A 27440-nucleotide genomic window follows, 5' to 3' on the forward strand; every position below is an offset into this window, starting at 1 on the left:
CAGAGTGACCATCGGGCAGTGGGGAGGATCACATCTTACATCGTGCTGGCGGGGGGCGGGGGGAGGGGAGGTGGGGCAGGAAGCCCAGGCAGTCAGCAGGAGAAGCCCCTCTGGGGAGGAGGGCAGATTGGGGTGTGGGGAGGAGGGGGTTGGGTTTGTTGTCCTGGGAACTTGACAACGTGGAGACCCCAGAGCCCCTCATCACATCCAGAACTGTCGTCACTGGAAACACGCAGGTCTGGGCGCTGCCCAGGTGAGAAGGCGAGTCCAAACCAAGAAGGCAGCTGAGGGCCACGCGGGACAGTGGGGAGGGCTGCAGGAGGCCCAGACTGACCTTGTAGCTCATCTTGTTCTTGGCCAGCCGGGGGATGAGCCTGGCCACGTTGTAGATGTCGTTGACCAGGCCCTCGATCAGCGCCAGGAAGCCGCGCTCCGAGCCCACCTCCAGGGATGGGTTGAAGGTGAGCCCTTCCTCTTCCAGCTCCATGTGGATCTCGAACAGGGGCGCGACGCTCTCCTGAAACAGGCCAGCACGGGGTCAACGCCTCTGCCCTCCGTCAAGCAATTCACAACACCCAGATTGCCCGCTCCAGGCTCTGGCCGAGGTGTGGCTGCCTCCGCTGGCCTGCACTGCCTCGGGGAGCACACACCTGGGGGAGCACACACCTGGGGGAACACCCTGGCCATCCACACCCAGTACACAGCTGCGACGCCAAGAGCAGTCAGGGGCAGGCCAGGGCAAGGGCTCAGCTCCAGGCCTGTGTCTGCCACTTCCAGCTGCGTGACCTATGGGTGTGTTGCTGAAATCCCAGTGTCCCCAGATAAATGCAAGGACTGTCACTTTACAGAGACATCGATGGTTTCCATCCCTCTGGGTTACTGTGAGGACTAAAGGGACCAATAATGTACAAAGCATGAACAACTGTGGCGGGACAGGCCCTCATGCCGTCCCTCGGGAGCTCCATGTACAAAGCTCGTGCACGGCCACGTCCCCGTGTGCTCTCGGTGCCCTTGCGAGGCCGTGAGGCTGCGTGGGACTTTGTGAGGGGAGGGCTGGAGGGCGACTCCAGTGCTCCTCCCGCCAGACCAGCGACGCTGGGCCGAGCCCGCAGGTGGCCGTGGGATCGCACCATGGCCACTGATCTTCCCCGAACACAAGTCCCCGCGGGCGGTGGACACGCAGCCCCCTCATTTCCCCACGAGCAGCGGAAGGCTGTGCATTAGCGTCCGAGTCAGGCGCTGCTTGACCCGACTCGGGTGGTTGAACATCAAGCACTAAGGTGACAGACTTTTCTACAGACTTAACTCAGAGGTCTGCCCCTGCCACAGGGCCACCTGCACGTAGCAGGGCTCACCCGGAGGTTTTCAGAAGGACCTTTTGTTACCAGGGCATCCGTATGGCGCTGACTGCGGCTCTGCTCCCCCGTGCCGCTCTGCATCTGACCAGGCCGCGCATTGCCGCCACCCGGCATCGCTGGGGTTCCTGGGTGAGCCTCACAATTGGGAGGGACGACCGCTTTCGGTAACAGAATTTGGGGTCTGTGACAGGTTACCAACCAGCCCCTGAGACACCTGTCCTGGGCTCAACACAATTTGTTCACCCTCCGTGGCCTGCGCACGTCACTGCCATGCCCTTTGGTCCTTTCCCATGGGTGGGCAGGTGCGCTGGGGGCCTTTGACCCTGCCTCCGCCCCCCCTCCCCCGCCCCGGCAGTATTCACCATCGCCCGGGAACCATGATAACCAAAAGGCACCAGCAGGGAGGGGTTGTCCCTGCGGAGAACACGTCTCCGTGGGCTGTGGCAGCGTGACCCCTTTGTCGGCCTGGTTCACATTTCCGCTCAGTCCGGCAGAGGCCTGAGCAGGTCGGTGGCTGATGTTGCTGACAAGACCCCCCATCAGCATGGGTGGTGGGGAGCGGTCCCACCTCCCCTTATCTAGCAGCCGGGGAGACGATCTCAGATCCACTGCGGTTTCCGGTGTATTCCGATGTATGTTGCGGTAGATTCAAGGTGACCAGCTGCCCGGAGAGCCTGGGACTGAGCAGGTCCTCAGGGTGCAGGATTTTCTTTTTTTTTTTTTTTTAGAGATGGGTCTTGCTCGCTCTGTCACCCAGGCTGGAGTGCAGTGGTGTGATCATAGCTCACTGCAGCCTCCAACTCCTGGGCTCCACAGATCCTCCTGCCTCAGCCTCCCGAGTAGCTGGGACTATAGGCACCACCAGGCCTGGCTAATTTTTTAATTTTGTGTGGTAACAGGGTCCCACTGTGTTGCTCAGGCTGGTCTTGAACTGCTGACCTCAAGCCATCCTCCCACATTGGCCTCCCAAAGTGCTGGGATTATAGGCGTGAGCCACCTTGCCCATCCAGGACTTTCAATTTTAAAACCAGGACAAGTTGGTCACCCTGCCAGGGGTAGGGAACCTGCGGCCTTGGGGCCCCATGTGGCCTTCTACATCCTTGAGTGTGGCCTTTTGACTAAATCCAAATTTTGCAGAATAAATCCTTTTATTAAAAGGGGTGCAGCAGAGAAAGATGAAGATTTTCCTGCTTCTTTTGATGCTTGAAAAAGAACAATCTTGAGATCAGAAGGCCGCAGGTTCCCCGGCCCTGCCGGAGCGACTGCCTGTACTTTCCTCGGGATATTACCACTGACAGCCTCTCACGTAGACCTGGTCCTATATTTATAGGGATATATATACACAAATACTGTGTATTTATAACTTACGTCTAAAACCATGTTGTCCATCAGGTAATTTAGAGATTTGCGAATGAAATCGTCGAATTCGTCCAAGACCATGTTGTCGACGTAGTTGACGTAATCCTTCCAGGGCAGGCTCGACGTATCCGCTCTGAATAGTTCCGAGTTTTCCTGCAAACGGAAGCACACGGTTGGCTGTCGTTTCACTGGGTCCCGTATTCGTTCTTTCTTTAGTCAACCTGCTCAGTGGCTCTGGGGCCACCCCTGTCCTTGTCCACACGCAACAAACAGGCACACGGGTGGGCCTGGAGCTTCCCGGTGCGGCTCTCCCACCCCAGGGCTGCCCGCACAGGCCGCTCCGTCCCACGCTCGCCAGGTCTGCGTCTTCGGATCTTCCAGGTTTTGGCTTCAGTGTCGCTTCTTCATAAAGGCCCTCCCTGAGCACCGCATCCATCTACCCACCCACCCATCTCAGGTTGGGTTCCTGTCCCCGCCGCCACCTGTATTTCCTCTAGCCATCTGTTACCTATGCCCACACGGCACAGACGACCACTCTGAGTTACTTTATTTACTCATCTTTGGTCTGCATGCCCTTTTGATGCCCAGCTGCATGAGGGCAAGGCTTGACTGTCCTCTCAGCACTGAGCCCCCAGCACTCAACAGCGTGCCTGGGCCCGAGCAGAAGCTGGTGAGTGACGGGTGGGTGGATGGGTAGATGGGTGGGTGGTTGAGTGGGTGGGTAGGTAGATGGATGGATCTGTAGCACTGGGTGCTGGGGGAAGACAAAGATGAATAGGACTCAGTCTGTACCCTCAGGCAGTTACATTCTAATAGGGGACAGAAGACAAAGCCTCAAATAGCTTCATTGTAAGACACAAAGAAATGGTTCCAACAATCATCCTGGGCACAGATAACGGAGCCAGGCACTGAGGCAACGCCCTGGTCAGGGCTGGGTAGCGGGTGGGGCTCTGCCTCCTCACCCAGCCTCCTGCCCCTCTCTGAACCTTCCCAGCCCCAGGCCAAGTTTCTCTCTTGTGCTCTGTGTTCAGCACTTCGGAGAGTGTTAACAAGTTAATTGGTTAAGTCTCCCAAGTCACATTTTTGCAGTTTACCATTTTAATTTAGTGGGACCTTCTGGCAGCGTGGCAAAGGGGGGGGAGGGGGGGGACTTAGAAATGAGGCAGGGTGGCTTCTGTTCCAGTCAAGTCACTCCACTGGGGTGACGACCCTCAAAGCAATGACGTGACCACAAGGACGGCCAACAGCAGACCGTCCCCCCAGCGGGGCCCACTGGGCTGTCTGGATGTGGTCGCCAACCACCACCGATTTGCACTGCGCTCTGCGAAACCCAGAAAGACTGCTCCCGAAACACCTTCAGCTTGCGGGAGAATTTTCTCTTTTACAGGTCAACGCAAAGCTCTACCTTTCACCCTCTCCTTGGAGATGAACTGAAATGCAAGCTCGGTGAAATGACTGCCGGGTGAGGAAGGCAGGCACGAGAACCCCCGGGCTGCCAGGAATCCACGCGGAGCAATCGGGAGTCTCGCCTGCTGTTCTGCACCCTCCCCCTGAACGCACAAACCAGGCTACCCCAGAGCTGGCGGGACGAGACCCACGGACCGTGGAGACTACTGGCAAGAAGGCAGAACCTACGTTCTAGGTGGCAAAGCAGGCGGGTGCCATCCCATTGCACCCACTCACACGCGCCAGCAGCGACGCACCTGCACACACATCGCGTGTTCTCTTCCCGTGTTACTGTTCCTGCCCGCTGGGGGCGAGAAACCCACGGACACTGACACACACACACAGGCCTGCCCTCAGCAGCTTGTCCTGGGACAACAAGGTTTGCTGACCTGGTGTGAAGATGTCATTTGCCCTACGCCAGCTTTGTGCAGGGCGGGCTCTGACCCCTCAGGGGGGGGAGGGCAGACACGTAGCCAGAGGCATCGGGCTTGCAGGTGTGCAAGGAAGATGGTCTGCTGCGTTGGGGTAAGGCTCTCTTGGGTTAAAGATCACGGACTCCTGTGGCCACTAACGCACGTGTCAGTCGTTGTGAATCGCTTGCTCTGCCCCTGCCCCTCCCCTCTGCCCCAACGGCCTCCCGGGGCGTCCTCACCGCAACCATGGCCTGGATCTTCAGGCCGGCGTCCTTCACCGCCACGTAGCGCTTGTTGAGGTTGGCCATCTTTCCGTCCAGGTCTAGCAGGGCCTCTTTCTTATTGTCTTTTCTTTCAAACATCGGGTTGGCCGACCAGTCCTGGAAGGAAAACGCGGGAGTGAGAAAGAAGTTTCTAGGGAAAAATGCTTCTGGTCTCGCTCCTTTGCCGCGCGCGTTTGGTGTGTGTGTCCTTCCGACCGTGCTCTTCCTGCCTTTGGACCAGTCTGACATCATCGTCTGGGGCCAGAGCGCTAAACGGTGGGTCCCTACTGCCCACCCCCCCGCCCAGTGCACTTGCCATGGGCCTGTGTGGCCTGTCTGCCCAGGACACCCGCTCCATGCCCCGCAGCTGGCTCACCTTCATGACCTGCGAAATCGCGTCTATGTTTTGCTTTGCTTTTTGCATCCTGTTCTGCAAGTTATACAGAATTTCTCGCATCTCTTGAATGTATTGAAACACACCTAAAACGTAAGCATAAAGGAATCTTACAGAATGAACAATTCAGCAAGATGAAAACTTGTCTTGGCTTAACACTCACTGTCACAAGACAGTCCTTGGAAAGTACTTCTGTTCTAGAATAGGATTTCCAAAAGAAATCACCCAGGGTGCCCTGAAACCAAAACGCCGAGCAACAGCGTATGCTGCGTCTCTTTGGAAACAGGACTTTCTTATCTCCAAATGCGTGGATACCTCACTCCACTCAGGAGCCCGCCCGCACTGCGGATGTCCGAGGCCCCACATCCGGGAGCCCCAGCCCCTCCAGCCGGGAATCTGCAGCCACGAACAGGTCACTGCGGACACTTGAGCGTCTCCCCAAAGCTGTCAGGGCCTGGAGCAACCGGAGAGGAGGCGTGTTCTCAGGCGGAAGAGGGAGGAGAGGAGCATGACCTCTGCACAGAAAAGTCTAGAGGGACCTGCTTTCAGGGAAACGGACGGCGACACTTGGTTCCACCTTCCAGTTGAGACAGTGGAGGGAGGACACGGCAGAGGGGACGTCAACAGGTGGCAAAAGGCAAGTGGGAAGGGCTTGGAACGGAGAGGAGCAGTGTCGGGGAGCCCGTCGGCACCAGGGCAGGGGCGGGGATAGGAAGTTGGATGTCTTCTGCCTGGTCCGGTGGTGGGATGGAGGGAGGAGGGGGCTCGTGGCTACACCTCTTTCTACTCTTCCAGCGTCAGCCCTGAGCCCGCTGGGCTGTGCACCGCGGCAGCACAACAAAGGCTGGGCAGCCGCAAGCCCCGTTTGTAAACTTTGGAACCGCTTGGTGCTCCCCAACAGCCTTTGCCCCGTTCCATTTGTAAATGACACAAACGGGCTCTTTCTGGCGTAGGCAAGCAGGCAGAACTGTCCTCGAGCTCCCTCAAGCCAGGAGGCACAAGTAGCCGCTCCCGGGGTATTTGAGGACAGATGCTGGATGGGTTGGACCCCCACGTTTAACCAGGTGGGACGAACGTGGCCTTGATACCTTCACTATTCCAGAACAATGTCGTTTCCGCACTCAGCAATTTGACATCGATTGCTTCCAATTCTGACTTTATTAGTGGGAATTCTACTTCCTTCACTGTAGTCTTTACCTGCAAAACAGAAGCTACGGCTTTTGTTCCAGCCCTGGCCAGAGGTTAAATTGTTCTATGGTAGGATTCTTACTGCTCAATATCAACCAAGCCAGTTATGATTAGGGTTATTTGTTTGAAAATATATATAAATCGTATTTCAGGAGATTCCAATTTCTAAAATGATTTTTATCATGAAAGATTTATGTACATATTTAATTCTTAATAATCTATGGTTTGGGGTAAAAAAAGATGGGAATACTCTACGTAAAAACAGTGCGTGTGTAGGCCCAGACATTTTGTACTTGCCTTAGAGTCAGAAGAAAAGAAAATCAAAGAAATACATGTGGATCACTGAGAATTTCTGGGCTCAGAACCTCTCCTTGGTCATAAACCTAAAGTCCAAAAATCTACTTGTGCCACGGGAAACCCGGGCCCCGAGAGACGCTGCGGACCCCAGCCTGGTGTTAGCAGCAGGGCAGGTTCCACGCGGTCTCCACATGGCCCTGCCCTGCTCTAAGAAATCAATCTGGCACTTGAAACCCTGAACTTACAAAACAGAAAAAGCAAGGGAGAAGTTTTTATAAATGATTCCCTTAAATAACAAGCACCGTTTGAGCTTTGGCGTATCATTCTTCCTCGCAACGCGTGGCTTTATATACAACTTTCCAGGGACACTTACTCTGTGAAGTGAGGGATTCTGCAGAATTGAAATTGTACATTAGATGCTGACCATTTGCCTTCAGGGTAATTCTTTACGCATATTTGGTGCTTTGAATGACGCCCACGTCTGTAACTCTCAGCAGAGGTGGGCAGGGGCGGAGGGGGAAAAGTGTGAGAGACGGTACCAGCCGGAAACCAGACAGAAGCAGGAGCAGCACCTACGGGGTTATAGGGCAAGACACGGAGCCGTAGGATTCCACCTGTCAGGGGGGTTGTTAATTCCAGGGACAGTGGCCTCTTCCCAAGTACAGAGCCCTTGCTTTGAGTGCAAACCCTGAGCAAGATAATCTCATGATGCACCTTCTTGCTCTACTGGTAACCAAGTCACTGTACACGGAGCTCAGGAAGGGAGCCCTTTACACAGAATTCAACCGCTGGGACAGGAGCCGAGTGGCTGATGACTGGACAGTAGTCACGGACAGCGGACACGGACAGCAGGGCCGCCTGGTGACTAGAATCCAGGGTCCCCCCCACCAGCAGTGGACCCTGGTAGGGGGACACTCCTCTGTGCGTGAAGACTGGACTTCAACCCTTGGCCACAACTCACGTGCTACTTGGGAGGGCAGTTTATCGACTCACTGCAAACAGCTCCCAAATAGCTACACCTTGTCACACCCTTGCAATGGCCGGAGCAGCAAAGCCGACGGTGACGCCATCCAGCTAATGTGTCTTTTTATTGTTCTTCAACAGCCCATGTTGTAGACCCAGCAATGTCATTGGGGGGGACAAACACACTCAAGTGGTCCCTCAGACATTCCAGTAGCTTCCTTGAGGAGCCACATCCACTGTGGTCGGGCCGTGTGGAGGCCTGTGGTGTCCCTTGGCAGGAGCAGACGTGCTAAGGGGAGACGCGTGTCGGAAGGACCCAGGGGCGTGTTCAGAGGGGAGCCCGACTCTCCTGCACCCCACCGAGCCCACGTTTTTGTCAACAGAGCATCGTGGTTTGTGGGTGGAGATAACACGATTGATTTACGGACTGGACGTCGCGTGCTTGCTTGGATTATGTTTGGAAACACAGTGGTGGAAGATCCAGTTTCTGCTTCATTGTAAACACCACTTGTTGGATTTTTTTTTTCTGGTTAGAGAAAATCTTTTGCACTGACCATTTTCCTGCATTACTGGGCATTTCCTCCGCTCCCCGCGGCCGGGTGTCCGGGGAAGGAGGGTGCTGGGCCCGGGGCCGCTGGTCTGGGGAAAGCGGAGCGGAGGGAGTAACTGGACAGACTCGGGCGTTCCGCAGCACAAGTGAGACAACTAACGGTTTATGTTGCAGACGGAACGAAGGAAAGCTTACTTTATCCCGAACGCAGTTCCGGTTACACCCGCCCGGCCGGATTCTCCAGGGGAGCAGGGAATGGACCCAGGCTTGATTCTTCGGTGGCTGTCGGGGGACAGACGCACACGACAGCCTCCCTGGGCTTCTGCAGCCTCTTCACGAAGGACGTCCCTTCTGCTGACAGCAGTTTCCTCAACCTCCCCACAGCTCTGCATCTGTGACATTCCAGCCTCCTTTCCGGAAGCATCTAAGGTGGGCACTGACTTCCTGGGCTTGGTCTCACGTGGCGTTAGCTGGTCACCGTCCCCGATGCGAACAAGTCCTCCTCAGTAGAAACGCCTTCTGAATTCCCAACGTCGCCGCTGCCATTTCCTTCTCTCCAGGTGGGAGGGTGCCCAGCGTGGCAGTGCTCAGAGAGACGGGGGTGGACCGGGCATCCCGGGCATCCCGTACCGGGCCCAGCGCAGACCACGCGTGGGGGAACTTGACCTCCACGGTTGCAGGAGGCAACGCCTCACGGTAAACCTCTCCCTGTGTGTCCTGCGGCTTCTGTTTCTCTGGAGAGCCCTGATGCAACGGCCCTGAGCCACGGGGTGCAGGCGCCTCCAGCAGCCGTGGAAGGCCAGGAGACAGACTGGCCCCGGAGCCTCTGGGAGCAACAGCCTTGACGTCGGCAGAGTGAAACGCTCCTGGGACTCTGACCTCCAGAGCTAGAAGGTGACAAAGGTGTGCTATGGGTGGTACTTTGTCACGGCAGCAACAGGAAACAAGCAGTGTCCACATCTGGCTGTTCCACTGTGGCTGGGGGGAGGGTCGAGGTTGTGTGGCGTGATGGTCGCCTTTTCCAGGATCTGGGTATGGGGTCTGTGAGAAAGGGGGTGCCCCGGAACACAGATAGGCACCGCAACCACCCAGGGAGCCCACGGCCACGCTCCCCACCCCTCTGACTCCTGACTCGGCTTCCAGCTTTTCTTGCTGGGAAGGGCCTAACCCCCGAGGCCAATCAGTTATGGGGACAGCCTTTGTGATCACCACGTCGGCCCCTGGACTGGGTGGACAGCCGGAGTCGAGACTGAGAAGGAATCTGGAACCACAGGGCTGAGGGTGGACACCACCCCCAGGGCCTGCACACGCAGCTTCCTCCCTGCAGGCAACAGGGACACAAGTGACCTCGTCCCAGCCCGGCATACTAACGAGAGTAACAGGAGTGATGCGGAAGGACTTTAATATTATCTGAAATAGACGTAGGAGAGTAAAGCGTCTATAAAGAATCAGGCAACATCAGCCCAAGTCAATGGGAGCAAGGTTTCCACCATCAGCAGTGTTGAGTTATCACAGCTTTGCTGCTGCTGTTTTGTGAATGATGAAGACTGGCTGGAACCACATTTGAATATTAAAATATGCTCATTATTCTGTCCCGCTTGGAGATCTTACACCAGCATTTGTTCTGAACAAAAACCAGAGCTTGGCAAACACACACAGGCACAAAATAAACCGCACCAACTCACCTCGTTATACCAGCCAACGATGAGCTCCAAGTTGCCCACAAACTTGCGGAAGGTCTCATTGTCTGAGAACAGATTCTCTGCACTGCCTGGAATCTCCTTTTGTTGCTGGAAGTTCAAGTACTTGACTTCCCTCAGAACCGCCACCAACTAAATGGCAAAAGAAGATCAAAGAACACGTGGGAAGACGATCTCAGTGGTGCAGCGCTCGGCAGCCGAAAGGAAGTCTGTCCCCAGGAAGCTCGTGCAGCCTGGGGGTGTCGCAGGGGGCGGGAGGCGGCATTTGTAGCCGGATGGGGACGTGCCACCCTGCCTGCTGGTCCTGACCCTGAAAGCACTCATGTCATCATCGTGGGAGGCCGACGTCATCACAACCTCCTCACCTCTGACCCTCAGGTCGTTTGGAGAAAGGCTTCAGAGCTCCGCCTGGGTCCTCCCTGGGACCTGCCTCCTCTCTCCCCTCCCACCTGGTTATGACCAGAGCCCAACGGCGGGGCGTCCCATCCCCCAGTGCTTCTGTCCACAGAGCTGGTTCCCTCCCCGTGTCCAGAGAGGGCAGAGCATGAGGAGTTCGGCCCCTCCTGCTTCCGTCCTCTGCGTCTGTCTGAACCATCCGGGTTTTGGCCACCGAGCAGGTACCCGCAAGCCCACCGGTGCAACCTCTGCGGCTCCCGGCCCTGCCCGGCCAGACGCTTGTCTAACGTTCAGCAGACTTTTTTTTTTTTTTTTTTTTTTAAGTTTTCAAATTGGTGTTTCTTCTTGGGATCACACGGAAGCTTCCACAAAGGGCGCTCGTGGAAGCCACTGTCAAGGATGCTGTTCTGCCTCACACCTTAAATAGACCCTAGACACACTTAAAAATACAGCTACAGGCCAACTACGATAGAAACATCAAACACAGATACACGCTGCTGCGGGAAGGGATCCGGCCTCGGGGCCGCGGTGGCCCTCAGGTCTCTGCCCTCCCAGGGCCGGGGGTGGGGGTGGGGGGACGGCACCCTTTTCGTGCCTGCCCTCCGGGCACCCACCGCCTTGCTGAAGTTGACGTGGATGAGGTTTGTGGTGGCGCTGCGCTGGATCAGCGGCTGCCCCAGGTTGAAGTGGCAGTCCTGGTCCACTCTCTCCACCCACTGCTGGTAGATCTTCTGGCGGTAGCCCCCCAGCAGGGCCACCATCTCGTCGTACTTCTGGTAGACCAGCTTGGCCTCCTCGCTGGACATGACCCTGCGACCAGAGTTGGGTGGGGTGGTGAGGCGCCAGGCCTCGCTCGGACGTCGCGTTCAGGGTCTTCCGCAGCCCCCGCCACTGCGCCAGGGCTGGGCGTACCGAAGCTGGAAGGCGATCAGGGAGCAGAGGGGACATGAGCCGGGTCTTGCTCTGGGAGGTAAAGGTTTGGCCACCAGGAAGCGAGGGGCTGTTGGGGCTGGGATGGCCCCTCTCCCTCCTGTCCCCCACGCTGTGGCGGGAAACGTGACTCACGGGTGGTCGATGTGCTTTAGGTGCTTCATGGACACCTCCAGCCTCTCCTGCAGCTCCAGGCTCCACTTGAGCTGCCCGGCCACGGGGGGCATGTTTTTGTGGATCGGGGGGATGTTCCCCTCCGCGGAGGCGGCCATCTGTGCGTCGTACATGACCTTGGCATTGTCCAGCTCGGTGTCGAACATCTCCAGCATGACCGAGTACCTGGGCACCACCTCGGCGAGGATCAGAGGCCGCTCCAAGAGGCTCCCGCACATGTACAGGAGCTGGGGAGAACGGGAAGAGGTGACTTCACCAGAGTCCCCGCCCCTTCCCCAGCCTCGTCCCCAGCCTCGTCCCCAGCCTGCGGAGCAGGAGAACATGCGCCCTGTCAAAACAAAAGGATTTGTTTGAACCTTTCCTTACGCAGCAGTGGGTTAGGTAGACGCCTCAGTGATTTTCGTGTTGATGTTTGCTGAGTCCCCAGACAGTGGCTCGTAACCCAGCAGGACAAGCTAGGTCCAAAGCTAGAAAAATTTATTCCAGGCCCAGAGAAATCAGCATTTGAGTAAGGAAGATTTGAACAATTAAAAAACACAACTAAACCATTAAAAAATAAGCCGCAATACTGCATCTGTCTACCTAGGCTTTCACTCCGGTAACCGGATGGAGAGAGATGGTTCTCGCAAGAAGTGTTGCTCTTAGGAAGAGCTCTGTCAACTTCAGGGACGTGCCCAGGCAACAAAACCACCATCGGGAAATTTGTTTAGCTCTGAAAAGTTTTGGGGGAACGGGGGACAGACAAGGGGGGAGGGGAGCCGCAGAGAGGGAGGATCTTACGCTGCACGGGGTCCCCTGATGCCAAACTCGCCCGGTGCCGGGTGTCAGCGGAGAGCCCCGAGAGCTTGCCGGGCTGCGGGAACAGAGGATCCCGCACTGGGGCGGCAGGGCTGGAACTGCCCGCGTGTCAGACTGGCCCCAGACTTTGGCTTCAGAAATATGACCACTGTCCCTAAAAGTGGCTGTTGGAGGAAAGACTGAAACACGACCATGAAGAACGGGAGAGAGATCGTTCTGGCTCCCAAAAGCCTCACCGGGCAGGCACTGATTCGCAGGATGCGGAGGCTCTGGGATGCAGCCGGCTGCCTCCTGCCTCCGCAGGTGCAGGGCAGAGGAGACAGGTGAGGTCACCACCAGTTTCCTTTTTGTTTTTCCCCCAAAATTGACATCTGGCAGTTGGGAAAGAAAAATGTGCCTGTTATTGGTTTATGACACTCCTGGTTTTTCTTTGCCTCTCCCCATTTTCCTTTCCTTCTTTTCATGTGTACATATGGGTTGGCCTATGGGTTCTGGGAGGGAAGCTAATTTTATCTCCTGCCAGGAGGAGGTCACTTGGAAAATTGCTCTAGAACTTCCCTGGCTACATGTGACTTGCTGACAGTGAGAATTCGTTTGGGGACACGCAGGGCGCGGAGCGGACTGGAGGGAGGAAAACCCCAGGGGCCTAATTAGAGCACAGGGTGGTCAAACATGGAGAAAGACGTTCTCAGGTTGAGGAGAGACATGAGCAGATGGAGACGGGCATGGTTTGCAAGGTATTTCCCTCCTTTCGCCTTGTTGTTTTTCTAGCATAAACATAAAGTTAAAATTTAAAAAAACGACTCTTTCCTTTTAGAGCACAGGAGCCGACCTCTACTCTAACAGCAGACGTGCTCCGCGAGACAGCCGGGGTGCAGTGACTGTGTCTGGTCACGCCGGGCCGGGCTCCGTCCCGCAGGGCCACCTGATCCTCCCAGGGCGGGGACCTGAGACTCGTGTGCAAAGTGGGGGGCGGTGGAGGGTGTCCACCCAGCTCCTTTCCCGGGGGTGGGGGCGGTCAGCCCCTACCTGGTGCTGCCCCCTGTGTGTTCCTCCCCTTGTTCCAAACCAGATTCATGGGGGTGAAATTCCCATGTGCCTCTGGGGCACGAGAAACTCTGGGAACTCAGCCTGCCCTGGCCAGGGAACCGGTCACTTCTCTGATCTCTCTGGGCCTGTTTCCACATCCGCACAGCTGGGAGGAGAGCACCTCCCGTGGGGCAGCCGGTGTACGGAGGGACAGGGAAGGCGGCGACACTGCCTGCCTGGCCTGCCCAGTCCACACGCTCTAGCCTTGTCTTCAATCTTGAAGACCCAACCCAGGGGATGAACTGGGGTCTCCAAACTCTTCTTGGGATCCTTTCTGCACTTGAGTAGCCTGGAAAGCTTCAGGGCTGCACACCTGTGGGGCTGCTCTGGAGTGGAACTCCCTCCCAACAAGGTCCAGAATAGCCGGGCCCCCCAGCTAGAGCCGGTCCTGCACCGCAGGAAAACCCAGAAGTGCCTGCCCGTGCTGGGCTCAGTTCCAAGTGAACTGGACTCAAGCGCCTGCCCTCAGGGAGTTTATACTCCAGCTGGGAAGACATCAACATACCATAGAGAACAAAAGGCAAGCCTCAGTGTCACCAGCGAGGGAAGGAAGCTGCTGCTGCCACCGAAGGGAGGGAGGGAGGGACGGAGGCCTCTCTGGCCGGTGGCATCTTGTTGGAGGCAGGAAGTGAGAACCCCTGACCAGCAATGCAGTTGTCTGGGGAAGAGTCTTCCCGGGAAGGAAACAGTGACAAAGATTCTTGGCTTGGCCAAACTGGCTCCTGACCCTTGTCCTGGGTCCATCTGTGCACGTCCTTGTAAAATCCGGTTTTAGCAAAGAACCTGCTGAATCAGCTTAAGCAGGAAGCCCCCATCTTCAATATCTGACCACCCTCGCCGCCCCCCCAGGGGATGTCCGGTCACCCTGGCCTGTTGAGACCAGGCAAGAGTCCTTTTGGGTTGGTTTGGCCAGAATCCCTGACCTAATTGTCCTGTTGGTAACTTTCCACCCACCAACCCCACCTGTGCCTTGGCTGTAAATTCCCACTTGCCCCTCGGCGTGTGGAGTTGAGCCCAGTCTCTCCCCCAAGCCAGACCCCAATGAGGGGTCCCTGTACCTATTGCCACGGCCCTAAATAAAGTCTGCTTTACCTCGCTTTAACAAGTATCATTGAATAAATTTTTTTTTCTTTAACAAGAGCAAGAAGGTACTGTATTAATTTGCATTCATTGCTATTTTGCCTTGAGCACCAAGAGGATCCAAGACTTAATTGATCATTACATTTGCAGAGCTTCAAATTCCCGTGTATTTGCATTTTTTAAAAGAATGTTTAAGAGGCAAAGGAACATTCCGGCATTTGTGTGGGAAAGATCTTTGTCCTGGGGGTGGAGGGACAGCCAGCCCTGACATCTTGCAGAAGGATGACACCACCTGGGCTGCCCAGGCCAACCCAATTGCCTTCACAGTCCCGAGAGCCCCTCCGGCCACGTGGCTCAGAAGTGGGGTCCTGGAAGCAGTCAGACTCGGGGCTGGTCTGGGGTTCTTGTTCCTCTACTTACTGGCTAGCTGTGCAACCACCAGTAGGTTTCTTGACCTGTCTGGGCTGGTAAAATAAGGTGGATAATGTAGTTAAGGAGCTTAGCAAAGAGCCTGGCTGTTATGAGAATTAAATGAGACAATGTACTATTTAACAAAGTGCCTGGGACCAGAGACCCTCTAGTAATTACTGGGCGTCTCCTCTGGGCATCGCACACTCCACGGCAACCCAGAGGTTCCAAAGTGAACAGAAGACATAGCTCTGAGACTCACAGCTGACAAACACGCATAACACTAAGTGGAGAAATAAAAATAAGCTATTCAAGCCTATATTTGTATTTATTCACTTAAATTCTCAATACCTGTTTCTCCAGATAAGTTGAAGCCACACGCACTAAACCCTGCAGTGATTCTGCCACTGATTGTTGGTATGGGCCAGGCGGGTCCCAATTAATGCGTGGAAAGGGCTGGGCTGGGACGATAGGGAGTGGTGGGGACTGGGGCAAACTGGACCACTCACGGTTGGTGTTGGTACCAAGATTATTTTAAACTAAGCCCATTTGAGATTCAACAGATGCAGAGAGAAGCCCACTGGTATAAATCCAACCTCAGGGGAGTTTTATCGCCAGGAATGAGAGGGGCCACTGGCACCTGCATAAACCAACATCGTCACAAACTGTCCCATCTGCACTTTGTTCTCCTAAAAGTCCACTTGCCTTTCCTTCATAAAAAGCCACTTGTTTTTCCATAGAAGCCCTCTCTCCCCCTCCTCTGCCCTGCTAATTTGGCAATAAACCCCAATCTCCAGCTGCTCAGGGAGCCACTTCGTTTACGGGAACCGTATGCGTGTACACGCTTTGCCAAGTGACAGATTAACAGGAGAAAGGACGATTTGCAGCCCCCACCACTGGGCCAGGATGGCAGAGGCGCCGTCCTCCTCCCCACGTTATGCCTGCGGGGACAGCAGCGGCTCCCTGCAGTGCCTGCTGCCACGAGGCACCGCGTGTCCAGCCTGGCCACGTCTGCTTTGCCAAGAGAAGGTGGAAATCTCGACTTTGACGTGAAACTTTCTCAAGTTTTAAGTGTTGGTGACATTTTCAAAAAGCTTTTGCGTTTTTTGAAACAGTGATACGAGACTTGGCAAATCTACAGAGACAGAAAGGTCACCGATCGCCTCCGGGCAGGGAGGTGGTGGAGAGACGGGGTGGCTGGGGTGACGGGAACGTTCTAAAACCGACTGTGGAGGGTGGCGTGAACCCGCATGTACCACACCTGCTTGGCGGCCCAGTTCCCCTGGGCGACCGCAGCACGCGGGAGGATCGCAGCCCTGAAGCGCTGGGCAGCCGAAGCGCTGCCGGCCGACCCTGGGCAGCCCGGGCTGCGAGTTATCGGATGAGACCACGACTTCGATTGTTCAAAACACAGGAAAATCCAAAAACCAGCGCGTCTACTCAACTGGCGGCTGCCTCACGTCACCGGTGCGTAGGCTCCCCGAACACGTCCCGGGCACAGACGGTCCCGGGATGTGGAGCCCGAGGCCAGAGAATAAAGGCTGGGTGGGCTGGGCGGCCAGGAATCCCAGCGGTCAGTCGTCCGTGGGTGGGACACGCGGGTTCGCGTGGAACGAGCCACGGCCTGGGCGGGCTGTCTGCGTGGACTGGGAGGTGGAAAGGGTCTGTCTCCTCTTTAGAAAACACCGGCTTTGTGAGATGGCGGTTGATGTCAGCGTAAAAAGCCGTCTGGCGAGGCCCTGGCGAGAGCTTCTCTGTGACGCTGCTGGCTCACACGCACGCTCACACACACGCTCACATGTGCTCGTATGCATGCTCGCATGCTCACATACACACTCACGCCTGCTCACACTCATGCTCTCACACGTACGCTCACACTCACGCTCTCACACGTATGCTCACACGCATGCTCACACTCACGCTCTCACACGTATGCTCACATGCATGCTCACACTCACGCTCTCACACGTATGCTCACATGCATGCTCACACTCTCACACATGCTCATACTCACACGCACGCTCACACACACGCTCACATGTGCTGGCACGCATGCTCACATGCACACTCACACGCCTGCTCACACTCACGCTCTCACACATATGCTCACATGCATGCTCACACTCTCACACATGCTCATACTTATACTCACGCTCACACTCGTGCTCTGCCTCATGCCCGTGCTCCTCATTCTCTTGGGGAAAACAGCGGACGAACGAGGTACGGGGGAGCCCTGTGCTGGGAAGAGGGTTGGGGTCATAACACTTAAGTTCCATCTGAATGAAAGATCCTAAGAAAACTGGAACATGGGCCGGGCGCGGTGGCTCACGCCTGTAATCCTAGCACTCTGGGAGGCCGAGGCGGGTGGATCACTCAAGGTCAGGAGTTCGAGACCAGCCTGAGCAAGAGCGAGACCCCGTCTCTACTAAAAAAAAATAGAAAGAAATTATCTGGCCAACTAAAATATACATAGAAAAAATTAGCCGGCCATGGTGGTGCATGCCTGTAGTCCCAGCTACTCGGGAGGCTGAGGCAGGAGGATCGCTTGAGCCTAGGAGTTTGAGGTTGCTGTGAGCTGGGCTGACACCACGGCACTCTAGCCCAGGCAACAAAGCGAGACTCTGCCTCAAAAAAAAAAAAAAAGAAAAAGAAAACGAAAACTTGAACATGGTGGCAGAAGTTTAAATAACCACCTCCTCAGCAAGAAGTTCAGACAAGAAAGAGAAGGGACCCTTCTCAACGGCATCTCTGAAGTGCAGAATGGTCTGTGGTCCCACGTCCAGGGACTTTTTAAAATAAGTGGAATTACCAGCTATAAAATATAAAAGGGTCATGTGTAAAGTGTTTCTGAAGATTCGAGTTGGGATACAAAAGTGAATGAGCAACAGGAATTATGGAGAAATGTCAGAGGTGTGTGCAAAAGAACCCCACAGAACGTTTAGAAATGACAAGCTTGATGGATGGGTTACGCGGCCAACTAGACACAGCGGAAGAATTATCGGACTGGAAATTAGAGCTGAAGAGATTACTCAGAGTTCGCGGAGCAGAGACCAGGGAGATGGAACCAAGAGCGACTAAGAGACGCGGAGGACGGACTGAGCAGGGCTCTGCGCCGCCGGCCAGATCTAATGGGAATCCTAGAAGCAAAGGACGGAAACAAGCGGAGAGAGAAAGAGGTAATGGCTGAACAATTCCCAGAGTGGCCGAAAGTCAGTAATGCACAGATAGAGAAAGCACAGCCTCATCTCATGCAAGATAAACAAGATAAATAAGAAATCCACACCGACACGCCTCCTCCTCACGGGTACGAGGCGGGACAGAGGCTCAGAGTTCCAGCAGAGACCAAAACAGCAGCGACTGGAGCACCGGCTTGCATCGCTGGCTGACATCACTGCCTACGCTGCCTCGTCTATGGCGATTTGTCATGAGACACTGTAAATTCAGCCCAGCAGGTCGGAACGTGTACACGTTTTATTTTTATGGCAACCTTGCCTCTGTAACTTTTGCTCCTTTTAAGTAGCGGGAAATTGAATCAAGAATACGTGGACACCTTTCTTCTTAGCGAGCACAAGGACCAGTCAAGTAACTAAAGTAACTGCCATCACACTCATGTCCTCCTCTTCCTCTAAGCTGTGGCAATAAAAGCCACCGGAAACTACTCCCCGGGTGTTCGCTGTGATGGCACCGAGGCAGGAAAGGCCTTGTCCTCTCCGGGCCACCTCTCACCTCTAAGGGAAGACGTCTGATGAGATGGTCTCGAGGGTCCTGCTCAGCAGGAACCCGGCGCTGCCGTGATGAGCTCGAAGTCGGCCCGGGTGCCCAGCGCGCACTTACCTTTGCAGAGGACTCAATAGAGCTGCACTCATCAAACGCTTGGCCAAACATGGTGGCCAGCCTCCTGTCCAGATCTTGGATTTTGGTCTCAAAATCAGCATAATCGGAGTCAAAACTCTAATAAAAGTAAACGAAAACGTCAACCTTGTCGTCGGCCTACAAAGCAGGTCAAGTGCACCCTCTGTGGCCACGTGCTCGGCGGAACGTGCTTCCTGCCCTGGGGACCACTCTGTGCTCAAGCTTTCAGAGCACAGGGACTGCCCGTCACAGGCTTCCCCCGTGTGTCTCCCCACTTCCTTGGGCATTTGTCCCCCAGCCCATGCGGGGACTCACCGAGTCTCCGGGGTCCAAGGGGTCATATTTGCAGTCAGCAAAAACCTTCACCAGCTCGAAGACTTCTTCGTAGATCTGCGTCACCTGGTTCCCTAGGATGTTGCCCTTCACTCCCCCCAGCTCGATCTTCTCCAGCTTCAGAAACTCGATCGCTGTTTTATAAAGATCCTAGGGGACAGAAGAAGTAATACACTTAGTCAATTCTTTTCTTTTTGAGACAGGGTCTCACTCTGTCACCCAGGCTGGAGTACAATGGTATCAGCACAGCTCACTGCAGCCTCAAACTCCTGGGCTCAAGCCATCCTCCTGCCTCAGCCTCCTGAGCAGCTAGGACTACAAGTGTGCACCACTGCACCCGGCTAATTTTTCCATTTTTTTTGTAGAGATGGGGTCTCGTTATGTTGCTCAGGCTGGTCTCAAACTCATGGCCTCAAGTCATCCTCCGGCCTCGGCCGCTCAAAGTGCTGGGATTACAGGCGTGAGCCACAGCGCCTGGCCCTCATCTTCATAACCAAACGCAAGGGTCCAGTTACAAAATGAGCTCTGACCCCAGCCAAGAAGAGCCAGGAGCAAAATACCCCCAGAAGACACAACTGTGGGGAGGACACCCCCATCTATCTGTGTTGATGCTCTTTAAACAGGCGTTCCGTCCCCTGGGCGTCCACACGTGAGCTCCGAGTTGCAGACAAGGACGGTCTGGAGAGGAGGCGGCTGGGGCCGTCCTGACCCTGCACCGGCCAAGACGCATCTCTCAGTGCCCCGCGCTTCACCGGCTCCCCGTTTCCTCGGGGGAGCAGTGGGGGAGGTGCTGGGAGGCTCCTGATGCACTTGCTAAGCTTTGCACCCTCTGCACGATCACCCCACACTGCGAGCCCTCCCCAATGGCGACCCGAGAGGCAGGCGCCAGGACACCTGGACGGTCCCACGTGCGTGCGCAAGTTCTGCTTCCTACAGGCGAGGCTCGCGCTGCTTCTGCTTTTCCCGTCGGCAGCTCGGCCGACTGTCTGCACTGTCCCTTTGCTGTCCCTCCCAGTCAGACTCCTCCAGGTGGCAGATTCTGTGCGCGCACTTCTTATTTCCCAACCAGGATCTCCCAGGCCCCTTGGGACAAGGGGCTCGTGCTCCTTCTGCATTTGGAACTAGAGGTGCCCCCGTGGGGCTGGCATCACTCCCTCAGCTGGCACCGAGGCCGGGGCTTGGGCTGGACGTCCCAAGCCTTGAGACCACAGCAAACCCAAGGAAAGCGCAGGCACGGCGTGCTGGGGGCTCTCGGGCCCTTCTGCCCAACACGGGGACAAGGTGGGCCAAGCTGGCACGGCCCGCTCACCAGGGGTGGACAGGGCAGCCACTTCCCCCTCAAAGTCTCCCCTTGCCCAGGGACTTCATCCCGACTTGGAATCTATAACGTAGGAACCAACAGCGACTTGGCCAGAAACTCAACTGTGACCCTCCGAGTCCTCAGTCTGGGAGATTTCAGGTGCAAATAAAGACTCTATGATTGAAATTTCGGAGTCCTGAGTGGGCCTCTGTCCTCGCCTCCCAGAGGACCGGACGGGCCTTTCCCGAGCCGCTGTGAGCAGCATCCATCCTAAAATCAGTGCTCAGTGGCCCCAGGATGACCGCCCCCCTTTTCACGATGCAAGTTATTTGTGCACAAAGTTAAAAAAGTCACATCCTACCATATGCAGAAGATACGAAACCAAAAGCAAAACTATCTTGCCCTGCCCTCTTCTCCCCATAGAAACCATCCCGAGCCATCCATCCTTCAAATCGCCAAATGTCACTCCGCGTATCTATCCACGTGGTGCTCACACAGGTTCCTCCGAGTCTTCATTTGTGATAATTCAGGCCTACTAAGTGGCTCTGCCCTTGGCCCTCCAGGCTTTAACTCATCGTTAACCTGCTCGTTGCAGAAGGCGTGAGATGGGGGGAAGTAATCCAAGCAGGTCATTTTCGCCCTTGGCTGACAGCTGAGGCTGGGAGGTGGCTGCCCGAGGACGCAGTGTCCCCCTAACATCAATGTCTGTGCCAGACGCCACCTCCCCTGCGTGGAGGTGGTTCTGACGGGGACAAGGACGGCAGACGCAACGTCCTAGCGGGGAGCAGGCTGGGAGTGTGGGTGAAGAGGAACCACATTTTGTTTCTACCTCGATGGTCTGGACGCGGTGGAAGAAGGAGTTCATTCTGGAAAATGCCAGAGACGAAGGGAATTCCCACGGCACGGGCTCTTTGTCCTTTCAGGGGAGAGAGAGAAGAGAGGAAAGGCTGTGTTTTTGTCAAATGCTCCCACTTATTAAAAGGTTGGAGACAACATAAGCTGGGCCTTGTGTTCGCCCTGACTGTTGCTCTGCGAATCAGACGCACCTTGAAGAACAGCTTCATGTTGGCGCAGCAGAAGCCGTAGGCGCGGTGCAGCTCCTTGAGCACGGCCACCGACAGGGAGATGCCCAGCAGGACCTCCTCGATCTCGCCCTGCAGGCCCTTCAGCACCTCGTCCGGGCTCAGGAAGGCTCGAGTCTGGGAAAAGGGTAGACAGACACCCCCAAGCTCCGACGAGCCGTCCGGGGTGATGACAGGCACACCCGTCTGCAGTTTGTCAGCCTGACACACAGCCGTCGCTGTGGGGCCCTGTGACCTGTTCCTCTGACACATGAGCTGTCCTTGGGCACGTGGCCCCACCTGTCTACCAACTGCTGGGACGTTTTTGGGGGGTCTCAGCTGCACCCCTTTCTTGCACCCTGTCCCATGCCAAGGCTGCAGCAGATGCGGATTGGGCCACAGGTGATTGGGAGCCCCCCAGAGACGGGGACCCACAGTGCCCTCTGGTCCTGCGGACGGACCACAGCGAGACTTTAACATGCACGGGTGGCCCCCTGGTGGCCGGCTACCGGGCGCGTTGTGGGGGAAGCAGCAAAGGACGTCTCTGCGGAGGGAGATGGAGGTGGCGAGGGGCGGGGCCAGGTAAACCCCACAAAGCTTCTGGCTGCATCTTGGGGCACTGGGTCTCTTGGCGCAGAGCCTCCTACTCTGTCCCCTCTTCCCTTTCTCCTCCCTCCCTGTGTGGGGTGGGATCGGCACTGCCCAGGTCCTGGGAAAACTCTAACTCATCACCAGGAGGACTTGACCCCAGCCTGGGGCGGGACAACACCCGTGCTGACACCGCAGGGGGACGCAGGGGGACGCAGGGGACGCAGGGGACGCAGGGGACGCAGGGGACGCAGGGGACGCAGGGGACGCAGGGGACGCAGGGGGACGCAGGCAGCGGAAACAACGGGACGGGGCAAGAACCTGGTGGGGTGGGGTGGGGTGGAGGCAGGGGTGGGGTGGGGTGGAGGCAGGGGTGGGGTGGGGTGGGGTGGGGTGGGGCGGGGTGGGGTGGAGGCAGGGGTGGGGCGGGGTGGAGGCAGGGGTGGGGTGGGGCGGGGTGGAGGCAGGGGTGGGGTGGGGCGGGGCGGGGTGGAGGCAGGGGTGGGGTGGGGCGGGGTGGGGTGGAGGCAGGGGTGGGGAGGGGCGGGGCGGAGGCAGGGGTGGGGCGGGGTGGGGTGGAGGCAGGGGTGGGGAGGGCTACCATCTCGATGATCTGGTTGCAGAACTCCTGCAGGATGACGATGAGCCTGGAGGGCGTGTTGTAGTGCTTCGAGGTGGCCCAGATGAAGCCGATGGTGCCCAGCACCTTGGCGATGAAGTTGGGGAGCTGGGGGGAGACGGGCCGGCCCCTCGTCACGACATCTCAGCCTTCCCCTTCCCACGGCTCTTGCAGGTCCCCCAGGGAGGGGAGAGGCGACTCCCAAGGCCCATGGCTGATGACAGCCAGGAAGCCCGCAGCCCCCTGTGCCCTCGAAACATGAGACCCCCCAGAGAGTGAGCTTCCCCCACGAACCAGCGTGAAGTCGGCCTGCTCCATCTCCTCCAACAGCACCTGCAGAGGCTTCAGATAGAGCACAATGTCCTCCGCCTCCTTCAGCCCTGCAGGCGGCAAGCACAGGGCTCGTCAGCACGCGAGCGAGGGGGACGCGGGCGGAAAAGATGCCGCGCGGCCCTGTGCGTGTCTAGACCTGCTCCTTCCAGGGACAGGCTCCTTCTCAGGAGGAGGGGAACTCGGGAAGCCACTTGCAGGGAAGGTGACCACCTGCCGCCCCCACCCCTGCCAGGAGGCACCGACAGCTCCCGGGGACGGTGTGCTGGTGACACGAGCTCACCCTCAGTGACGTTCGTGTACACGTTCTGCAGGGCGGGCCAGTAGCAGCTTTTGGCTTTTTCCAGGATCTCGACTATCTTGTTCACTTTGGGTCTGTTGAGCTGGGAGGGGAGAAGGTCTGCCTTCGCTGGGCTCGTGGACCCTCACACGAGGCCAGCCCGACCTTGCGCGGCCGCGGCTGAGGTGTCTACACGAGGCTCCCGGGTGGGCAACGCCACAAGGCCGAGGCCGAGCCCGAGCCTGGGTGCGGCTGCAGCTGGGCACGCAGTGGGGAGAGGCCCTACCTGCTCGTGGATGCACTTGAGGTTCATCAGCCGGGCATCCCAGAACTCGAACTCCACTCGGGGCAGCGGGTGCAGCCCGTCCAGCAGGGCCTGGGCCGAGTCTTTGCTTAGCACGTCCCGGATCTGGTGGGACCAGTCGATGATGATGGTCTCGATGGCGTGCAGCAGAGAGTTGTCCAGCGAGGAGGGGAGCCTGCCAAGCAGATGGCGGGGCAGCTGTTCTCCCAGCCGTGGGTTCCACCAAGCGCTGTCCCCGCCGGAGGGATTCGTCCCCCGCCCGACAGGCCCCAAACCACCAGCAGCAGCACCAGGTCTGGGCTAACGTCCTTGGTGCCTTCTGGCCACTAGGGAGGCCGGGGAACTTCCCAAGCCTCCAGCTGGGAAGAGACCCTGAGCAGAGACGGGTGTGGTCAGAGATGCCGGTGCCTGGAGGCTGCACCGCCGAGGAAGAGGAAGGACTCTGGAATAAACCCCAATCAGGACAGATCCTCCGGGCAGTTCCCAAGGAGGCCACCAAGGGCACGGTGCTGGGACGCAGTGGACTGGCGGTGGAGGGCTTGCCTATGTGAGCCCCGGGAGCAGTCGCCCCAGATGTGAGCGTAGGGGACAACATTTCAAGAGTCTCACGTACAAGGGCGGTTGCCAGTGGTGGCTGGGCAGGCACAAGGGGACATCTCGGGGTCTCTTGGGCTTTCCAGGGCCTCTGAGACACCACAGCCTCTATGCAGACACACGCCTACCTGCTGGAAGTCCCCTCACCCCTGCTCACGGCCCCTCGGTACCCACACCTTAAAGCTGAGTGTCCTGTGTCCTGGCCACGTCCACAGTGGGACACCTTTGACATGTCGTGTGGTGACAGGGTTGCACACAGGCGCGATCAGGGGAGGGGCCTCGAGGGCCAGAGCCGGGATCCCGGAGGCACCGGTGCCTGTTCCTTTCCCGCCCTGGTACCATCCACTTCAGACCCGGCACCGTCTAGGCACTGCCCTGCCCTTTTGTGCTTTGTTAGCTTTCAAGCATGAAGGCGGTTTGCAGCGGAACAGCCTGTCGGCCGTGACGGGGCCGGGGGCCCCCATGCGTCCCGCAGCGGTGTCGGGCAGCGGTGTCGGGCAGCGGCCGGCGCCCACCTCTCCATGGACTCCAGCGCGCCGTCCAGGCTGCCTAGGTGCTCGGGGATGGGCAGCAGGGTTTTCCCCTTGATCTTGCCGCCTGTCACAAACATCTCGTTCTTCAGCCTGTGGACCTGCTTCACGATGTCTTCCGACACCACGCGGGGCCAGCCTTCCATGTTCTCGCTCTGGTTTAGCAGAGAGTAGAGGACCTAGAAGGAGACGCGGCTGTAGCTCTGCCCGGCCTCACCCGCTCGGCGGTGAGGACCCACATCCCCGGGGGATTCGGAAGACCTCGGTGTCTGGAGTCCTGGGAAAACCAGTCCCTCTGCTCGGTCGGGGTGTTTAGACCAACGATGACAGCCCAGCTCCAGATCTTTGTAGTGGCAAAGCCACCTCCAAGAAGGGGGGGGCCCCCAACGCTTGCAGCCACAGCACCCACTCCCTGCCGCGTGGCTGCTGTGATGGCTTAGACTGTGTCCTCCCAGAGCCACGTGCTCGGTCCCCAGCCCCAGCACCTCAGAATGCAACTGCATTTGAAGACAGGGTCTTTAAAGAGGTCATTAAGTGAAAATGCGGTCACTGCTGGGCCCTAATCCAACATGACTGTGTCTTTGTAAGGAGAGGAGATCCGGACACCGACACACACAGAAGGACGACCGCGCACGGCCACAGGGAGGAGACAGCCGTCTGTGAGCCGAGGGGAAAGGCCTTGGGGAAAACCAACCAAATCAGCCCAGCCGACCCCGCCACCGTGGACGCCAGCCTCCAGGACTGTGAGCACGGAAACGTCTGTTGCACCAGGCGGGGACCCGGGTCGCTACTCTGCAGACGAGGGGAGTAGTGGCTGGGAAGGCTGAGGACCTCTGACTCGAGAACTCTGACTCCCCAAGATGTGACACTGGGGAGGAGGTAGGACAGCAGAGGGATGCACAAAATGGCACCCATTTTCCCCCCTTTTTAACTCAAAGTCCCCAAGTTGGGGAAACCCCTGTTAGTGCTCAGATAGCTCACACCTTCCGAGGCCGTGGGCGGCAACTATAGGGCAGTTCTAAGGACATCGAGGGAACAAGGTGAAGGACGGGGCTTCTCAGACTTCAGGAGCACTGGCGTCACCTGGGGCCTTGTTAGAACGCAGGTCTGTCCCGGCGGCCAGGGCGGGTGCGGCTGGGCGCCTGCATTGCCAACAGCTCCCAGGCGATGCTGTCACTGCAGGCCCGGGGACCTCCTCGCTCTGAGCCGCAGGGCTCCCGGCCACTCACTGAGAGCCTGAGAAACAAGGACGACAACGACTCCCCCTGGGCCCTAGACCCCGCCTGGCCGGCCTGGGCGCACGCACCTCTTCCACCACCGCGATCAGCTGGTCCACGGGCGCCGGGCTGATGTCCCCGTAGAGCAGGCACGTCTTGTAGTTGGTCTTGCTGACGGCCTCGGGCTCCGTCTTGAGGAAGTAAACCCCTTTGGACTTGAGGGACTCCGGGAAGCCCAGGCAGGGCACAATCATGCCGGCCGGGTTGAGCGTCAGCACCAGAACTGAGACACCCGGCTTTTCGAAGAATTCCGTGAACAAGGCCATGTTCTCCTCCGCCCCAATCAGTTTGCTCCACTTGTCTGGCTTGAACTTGAGGACGAGGGAAGCAACTGCCTCCAGGTATTCGAGTCTGACGTCCGTGATCGTCATCCCGACCCTCCTTACGCCGTGTCGTCTGTCGAGTGAGCAGAGACACAGATGTGAACCCCGGGCTTCCCGCCGGTCCCGGGAGCCGCATGAAATCTCTGCCACCCACCCACGCGAGGACAAAGGGCTCGTGGCGACTGCCAAGCTCTTGGCTGTGGTCGGGTTGTGGGCGAGGAGGAGACAGAGGGTGTTGTCTGAGCTCCGGCTGTGCACCTGCCCTGCGCACTGTGGGGAGTCATGTCAGTTGTCACCACAAAGTCGTGGATGAGAAACAGACGTGGACGAGAGAGAGAAGAGAGAAAAGGAAGCGACTGTCGCTAGGTGGGTGAAGGGGGTGTGGTGGGAAGACACACGGCCCCCAGAACACACCAAAGCCCAGAGGGAAGGAAGCACCCCAAAGTGCGGGATGTGAGGTTCAACACGCTCTCCCCGTCTTAACCCCAGCCGGGGAGTACCCCAACTTTTGCCCCGCTCTGTCCCCCAGACCCCACCTAGGGCTCACGCTGCAGACCCCTCGAGCTGCTCTCGGCCCACTGGGAGAAGCCCAGCCCTGGCACAAGAGCACGATACAGTCCCCAGGTCTTCCTGACACGCTGGGGACGGACAGCAGGGGGCCAGCTCCAGGCCTCAGTTTCCTGCCCTAAACCATGTCTCGGGGGCGGAGTCACATCCCTGCATGAGCCTAACTGCGTCTCAGCGATAAAGTCTCCAGAACGGAGAAACAAGGAGGACAACTTGACGTCTCGCGACTGCCTGCTAATTACCCCACAGCCGCTACTGACAACAGTCACTTTTTTCTTTGTCCCCGTAAAGTCAGCGAGCCATGTGGCCTCGCTGAGGGCACCTGTCTCTTTGAGATGCCACGGGCCTCCCTGCTCTTTCCCCTCTTTCTCTCTCTCGCTGTCTCTTCTCTGAGGAGGATAAAATGAACTTTTTTATTTTGACATTTCTTAATCTCTGAGAAATCTTTCTCCACCTCACCGTGGGCACCACTCAGCTTTCCACCCTGACACCAATCGGCTCCCCGAGAGGAGCAGAGCCACTTTGGGGGTGATGGGTGGGGCTGCTGCCCACCAGGCCTGGGTCCCCACCTCTGTCCTCTGGAGGCCCCCCAGCTTGTCCTCCGGCCCCCTAAATGGTTAAAGGCTGCTCACCAGCTTACAGAGACTGGCTACTCCAGCCGAAAACACAGAACCCA

At 57.4% G+C, this 27440-nt stretch overlaps 1 protein-coding gene across 1 annotated transcript in view; it reads right to left on the reverse strand.

The window, feature by feature from the left end:
• The window catches only part of DNAH17 (dynein axonemal heavy chain 17), a 103457-nt gene extending 77212 nt beyond the window's left edge, over nt 1-26245 (reverse strand). The window contains exons 1-18 of the mRNA XM_069482930.1: nt 25904-26245; nt 24583-24776; nt 23456-23648; nt 23173-23272; nt 22854-22939; nt 22542-22667; nt 21338-21490; nt 21121-21207; nt 18974-19141; nt 18641-18757; nt 11393-11658; nt 10942-11137; nt 9917-10063; nt 6322-6430; nt 5216-5319; nt 4816-4956; nt 2727-2870; nt 335-517 (exon numbers count right to left, since the gene is read on the reverse strand). Coding sequence (XP_069339031.1) covers nt 335-517; nt 2727-2870; nt 4816-4956; nt 5216-5319; nt 6322-6430; nt 9917-10063; nt 10942-11137; nt 11393-11658; nt 18641-18757; nt 18974-19141; nt 21121-21207; nt 21338-21490; nt 22542-22667; nt 22854-22939; nt 23173-23272; nt 23456-23648; nt 24583-24776; nt 25904-26245 — 2856 coding nt within the window. The remainder of the gene's footprint in view (nt 1-334; nt 518-2726; nt 2871-4815; nt 4957-5215; nt 5320-6321; nt 6431-9916; nt 10064-10941; nt 11138-11392; nt 11659-18640; nt 18758-18973; nt 19142-21120; nt 21208-21337; nt 21491-22541; nt 22668-22853; nt 22940-23172; nt 23273-23455; nt 23649-24582; nt 24777-25903) is intronic.
• Between the last annotated feature and the right edge of the window lie 1195 nt (nt 26246-27440).

This window comes from Eulemur rufifrons, chromosome 9 (assembly GCF_041146395.1).
Source record: "Eulemur rufifrons isolate Redbay chromosome 9, OSU_ERuf_1, whole genome shotgun sequence".
In the NCBI taxonomy this organism is placed as follows: domain Eukaryota; kingdom Metazoa; phylum Chordata; class Mammalia; order Primates; family Lemuridae; genus Eulemur; species Eulemur rufifrons.